At 52.5% G+C, this 5,986-nt stretch overlaps 1 protein-coding gene across 5 annotated transcripts in view; it reads left to right on the top strand.

Moving 5' to 3' along the window:
* The first annotated feature begins 149 nt into the window (after nucleotides 1-149).
* The window catches only part of SLC8B1 (solute carrier family 8 member B1), a 36,260-nt gene continuing 30,423 nt past the window's right edge, over nucleotides 150-5,986 (top strand). Inside the window, exon 1 of one of the 5 annotated variants that reach the window (XM_032240527.1) lies at nucleotides 150-762. In XM_032240527.1, the coding sequence (XP_032096418.1) occupies nucleotides 607-762 (156 nt within the window). In that variant the 5' untranslated portion in view covers nucleotides 150-606. The remainder of the gene's footprint in view (nucleotides 763-5,986) is intronic. The other 4 variants (XM_032240512.1, XM_032240519.1, XM_032240535.1 and 1 more) reach the window with 4 other exon arrangements.

The following is a 5,986-nucleotide window of genomic DNA, read 5'->3' as shown; positions in this document are numbered from 1 at the left end:
TTTGTTTGTTTGTTTTTTTAAGATGGGGTTTCACCATGATGGCCAGGCTGGTCTTGAACTCCTGACCTCAGGTGATCCATCCACCTCAGCCTCCCAAAGTGCTAGGATTACAGGCAAGAGCCACCGCGCCCGGCCTGGTTTTGTTTTGAGGGCTTCTGCACTCCCACTCACTGTCCGCTTCCCACATGTATCTCACCCACCTGGCCCCAGAAGCCTGAGACTCTGAATCCTGGCTCAAGTTCCTAGTCCCTTGCAGCCCTGACATTCTGGTCCCAGGCAGGGGCCAGGCAGGGCAGGATAGGTTTCCATGGGGGCTCAGAAAGAAGGGCATATCTGATCTGATCTGTACACTGAATGGGTGGGGCCTGGGGTCTCTATGCAGAACATGGGTTTCTCCATCAGCTTTCCTTTGCCATGGGGAGGCAGGAAGTCAGTTCCTTAGCTGAGAAAGTCTTCAGGCCCCTTTTGCTGGGTCTATGGGTTTTCAGTGATGCTGTCCCCCACTTCTCACTCCCACCTTGCAGGCCACTGGAGCCACCAGCTGTTTGGAACTGAGCTACTGCAGAAAGGGAAGTGAAGAGTGAGGCCCAGGCCCCGTGGGGCTGGATGGCCGGCAGATGGCTGGATCTGCGCTGGGCACTGAGTGTGCTTTGTGTGCTGCTAATGGTAGAGACAGTGCCTGGGGCCAGGGGCCCGTCTACAGGGGCTCACATTAGCCCTCAGTTTCCAGCTTCAGGTGTGAACCAGACCCCCGTGATAGATGTGAGTATCCCGGTAGGAAGCTGGGGTTGGGTGGGGCCGTGTTCCTCCAATCGATAAATATTTATTGAGCATCTACTATGTGCCAGGCACTGACTGAACCCTGGGATATACCAGGGAACAATATAGACAAAACTCACTACTCTCAAGGAGCTGACAGTTTCCTTAATAGACAAATCAAGAAGTAAATGTATACACTTTGGGAGACTGAGGCAGGTGGATCACTTGAGGCCAGGAGTTGGAGACCAGCCCGGCCCTTGTGGCAAAACCCCGTATCTACTAAAAATACAAAAATTAGCTGGGCATGGTGGTGGGTGCCTGAAATCTTCAGGACCTGGGAAGTGAATCGCTTGAACCTGGGTGGCGGAGGTTGCAGTGAGCCAGGATTACGCACTCTAGTCTGAGTGGCAAAGCGAGACTCTGTCTCAAAAAAAAAAAAAAAAAGAGAAGTAAGTATATACATTTCAGGTGGTGATGTGCTAAGTGCCCTGCACACAATAGCTAAAGTGGTATGGGGGAGGGCCTGCGCATTTTCAACCACTTCAAATTGGGTGGTCACAGATGGCTTCTGTGAGGAGGTGATCTTTGAGGCGAGGCACTGAATGGAGAGAGGAAGCCACCTACATAGACACCCGGGGAAGAACATTCTGGGCAAAGGGAACAGCAAGTGCAAAGATTCTGGAGCAGGAACAAGGTTAGTGTGTTCCTGGAACAGCAGGGAGGCTAGAATGGCTGGAACAGAGCAAGTGAGGGGAAGAATGTTAAGAGAGAAGGATGGAGAGGTAATGGTGGGCAGATTACAAAAGGCCTTACAGGCTGTGGCTAGGAGGTGAGAGTTGTTTTTGCATAAGTGGAGAGCCAACGGAAAGTTTTAAGCAAAGGTACCAAAATCTGTGTTAGAGTTCTTTAGAGGGGCAGGATTAGTAGGATAGATGTATGCATAAAGGGGAGTTTATTAAGGAATATTGACTCACATGATCACAAGGTGAGGTCCCACAATAGACCATCTGCAAGCTGAAGACCAAGGAACTCAGTGTGAGTCCCAAAACCTCAAAAGTAGGGAAGCCAGCAGTGCAGCCTTCAGTCTGTGGCTGAAGGTCCGAGAGCCCCGAAACTGGAGAACTTGGAGTCTGATGTTTGAGGACAGGAAGCCTCCAGCACGGTTGGTCGATGTAGGCTGGAAGACCAAGCCAGTCAGCTCTCTCCACATTCTCCTGCCTGCTTTTATTCTGGCTGCGCTGGTAGCTGATTCAATTGTGCCCACCTAGATTGAGGGTGGGTCTTCCTCTCCCAGTCCACTGACTCAGTTTTTTTTTTTTTTTTTTTTTGAGAACAGTCTCGCTCTTTACCTGGCTGGAGTGCAGTGGCACAATCTCAGCTCACTGCAGTCTCCACCTCCAGAGTTCAAGTGATTCTCATGCTCAGCCTCCCCAATAGTTGGGATTACAGGCACACACCACCACGCCCAGCTCATTTTTTTTTTTTTTTTTTTTTTTTTTTTTTTTAGTAGAAACAAGGTTTTGCCATGTTGGCCAGGCTGGTCTTGAACCCCCAGTATCAAGTGATCGGCCCACCTTGGCCTCCCAAAGTGGTGGGATTACAGGCCTGAGCCACCAAACCCATCCGGCAAATGTAAATCTCCTTTGACAGCACCTCACAGACACACCCAAGAACAGTACTTTGCATCCTTCAGTCCAATCAAGTTGACACTCAGTATTACAAAGAGGGATGTCAAAACCTGATTTATTTCTTCAAGGGATCTCTTTGGCTGCTCTGGGGAGAATGGATTGAGGGGGGATGGGTGGTAGCAGGGAGACCCGTGGGGAGGCTCCGGCAGCCATCCAGGTGAGCCATGGTGGTTATGGGAGATGGGAAGAAAGTGGGGGGATTCGGAGTCAATGTCAGAGGCACAGTGAGTGGGGCGTATGGACGGATTAGACTGTGGGGCGCGTAGTGGTGGGAGAAAGAGGAGCGTGGATGGCTCCAGGTTTCTGGTCTGATCAGTGGAGGATCTGCTGGTGCTGTGATTTGAATGGGGAGCATTGAGGGAGGACCGATGACGCTGGAGTTAGAGGCAAAAGGCCTTCCTCCCAGGGCAGGGAGGGCATGGCCCGTGGAGACAGGCCACAGGGAACTTGCGTCTTTCCACTCTGATGTCTATAGGGGGAGAAGAGGGCACAACAGATCTGGCGTGGAGGAAAAAGGCAGGGGACTGCTCACGATGACCTCCTGGAGTCCCCTCCAGCTGCCAGGGGCTGGAGTTGTCGCCATTTCTTTAGCAGGAATCCCAAACTCAAACTGATGGACAGAGCGTATTCAATGCCCACAGCAACTTTATGAGGCTGTAAAGTGCCTTCAAGTTCACCCTCTGAAGCAGCCAACAAGCAATTAAGCCCATTTTACAGATGGGAAAGTGGTTTGTGGTTACTGTGCTTATAAAATTGAGTGCTGCCTCTTGGAGCGTGCTCCGTGGGGGCAGGAAAAGTAGGAGGTCATACCATATAATTGTGCCAGATAATCTCTCCAAGTGATTGAGCACTTAGGTCAGCACTGTGCTCACAAGTCCTCCCCAAACCCCGTGAGGTGGGTGTGATTATCTCTGTGCTATAGATGAAGACTCCGAGGTTCAGGGAGGTAAGGATGGCCAGGAAAAGAGTGGCAGAGCCAGGCTGAGACCTCTTGGCTGCTTCATGTTAAATCCACCCCCTTCCCCTCTTGTCCACTGCCTCCCAGGACAGGTGGGGTGGCTGAATGTTTGGAAGTCCCCACCATCCAGGGAGCCTGCAGGCTGGGAAAGGCCCCCCCAACCCCTTACCTTAGGTCCTTTTCAAGGAGTCATTAATGCAACAAATATTTATTGAGCACCTACTATGTGCCAGGGCCTGTGCCACGTGCTGGGGGGATAGCAGGGAGCAGAGAGACCTGGTCCTTGCCCTCCTGGAGCTTATACTCTAGTGAGGTCATGGGTGAGAAGCAGGTAGACAAATCATTCCACGGGGTGAGGAGGGGGCGGCTGCTTTCCTTAGGCTATCATGGAAGGCCTCTCTGAGGACATGACATTTTGACTGAGACCTGAGAATGGCTGATGAGGATCCAGGGGAAGAGAGGGATCAGTAGATGCAAAGGCCCTGGGGCAGGAGAATAATGACAGATTTCGAAGAGTGGCTAGAACAGTGAGCCAGAGAGAAGGAAGGGAGACAAGGCAGGCGAGAACAGGGGCCAGATCAGGCCCTGGAGGCTACTGCAGACTTGGCTGTCAGTGGGAGCCATGGGAGGCTTTAGAGCACAGGAGGATGTGATCTGATGTAAGTTTTTATAAGAATCCCAAGGCATTGAGCCTGTTACCCTTTCCCGTCCAGCCTGACCCCTGCGTGCACCTCTCTGGGTTTCCTGGGACTGAGTTAGTGATACAGGAAAGAGGGTGGGAAGGAGTGGAAGGACAGTGAAGTCCCCCCAACTCCGCCAGAAGAAGAGCAATCCTCCTTACTCTGCCTCTCTCCAGCAGAGAGCTGGGGAGGGGTCCTGAGGGGCCTGGGGGAGGGCTGTGCAGCTCAGGGAGGGTGGAGCAAGGCCAACTTCACAAGGATGTGATTTTGGAGAGCAGATTTGGAGGAGCCGCCTTGCTGAGTCACTCTGCTGGCAGGGAGTGTCTTCCAGCATCCTCCCTGGCTGACCCCGAGGACAGGGAGGAGGACGGCAGGATGATGGGGAGAGGGCAGGAAATGGGGGCTGCCCCGGCTCAGTTGGGCAGTTTCCTCAGTAGCTTCAGCTGGTCACTTTCAGGCAGAGCTGAGTTTGGAGCCACTTCTCAGTGGTGGGCTGTGTGCTCCTGGACAAGCCGCTTTGCCTCTCTGCCTCAGCGCTCTCATCTGTGAAGTAGAAACAATTGTGCCAACCTCCTGGGTCTCTGCTGAAGTCTGAATGAGTGAGATGATGCCGGCACAGTGTGCGGCACAGCTGCAGGAGGGCCTGCTCTGCCAGGCACGGTGGGAGGGGCAGGTGGTAAACAAGTCTATAATCCTTAGCACTTTGGGAGGTCAAGGCAGGTGGATCACTTGAGGTCAGGAATTCGAGACCAGCCTGGCCAACATGGCAAAACCCCGTCTCTACTAAAATACAAAAATTACCTGGGTATAGTGGTGGGCACCTGTAATCCCAGCTACTCGGGAGGCTGAGGCAGGAGAATTGCTTGAACCCGGGTGGTGGAGGTTGCAGTGAGCTGAGATTGCGCCACTGCCCTCCAGCCTGGGTGATGGAATGAGACTTCATCTCAAAAAAGAAAAAAAAGTCTGGGATTCTACAAGGAAGAGGTGATTCTAAACATGATTCCAATTGAGTAATTCCAAACATAAGCCCTGTAATCCCAGTGCTTGAGGCTTTGAAGGAGAAGACCTGGGTTAATGAGAGCTTACAGCAACTGGGAGGTCCACCTAGGCTGGGAGTAGTCAGGGAGGGCTTCCTGCAAAAAGCGTCCTGAGAACTAAGAATCAGAAGCTGAATGTGGATTAACTAGAGGAAAAGGAGTTGTGCCCCAGGCAGAAAGAACAGCATGTGCAAAATCTGGACCAACGCCAGGAGGGTCTGGGCGTACAAGGACCTGACAGCTGACCAAACGAACTAAACTGGATACCATGGACCAAAAGCAGGCAAAGGAGGGCTCTTTAATAGCTGGAGGAGAGAGCACTTTAAAAAGAGCGCTTCTGGTAAGATTGGGGGTAGGAGGCCAGATGGGAACCTCTGCAGTTGTTCTCTGTGGTGGTGGTGATGGAAAGAAGGGATGAATTCAAGTATTGTTTAAGAGAGACATTTTTTTGGCCAGGCTTGGTGGCCCACTCCTGTAATCCTAGCACTATGGGAGGCTGAGGCGGGAGGATTGCTTGAGCCCAGGAGTTCAAGTCTAGCCTGGCCAAAATGGCAAGACCCCCTTCTCAACAAAAAAATTGAAAATTAGCCTGGTGCGATGCACACCTGTGGTGCCAGCTACTTAGGAGGCTGAGGTAGGAGCCTGCTTGAGGCTGGGAGGTTGAGGCTGGAGTGAGCTGTGAACATGCCACTGCACTGCAGCCTGGGAGACAGCGAGAACCTCAGCCGGGGAGACAGGGCGAGAACCTCAACCTGGGAGACAGTGAGAACCTCAGCCTGGGAGACAGTGAGAACCTCAGCCTGGGAGACAGTGAGAAGGAGACAGCGAGAACCTCAGCCTGGGAGACAGCGAGAACCTCAGCCT

The sequence above is a fragment of the Sapajus apella genome, unplaced genomic scaffold (assembly GCF_009761245.1).
Source record: "Sapajus apella isolate SASKATOON/1434 unplaced genomic scaffold, GSC_monkey_1.0 scaffold2, whole genome shotgun sequence".
NCBI classification, from domain to species: Eukaryota; Metazoa; Chordata; class Mammalia; order Primates; family Cebidae; genus Sapajus; species Sapajus apella.
Note: the sequence above shows the minus strand (reverse complement) of the source record. Positions and strands in the feature narration are given on the sequence as shown.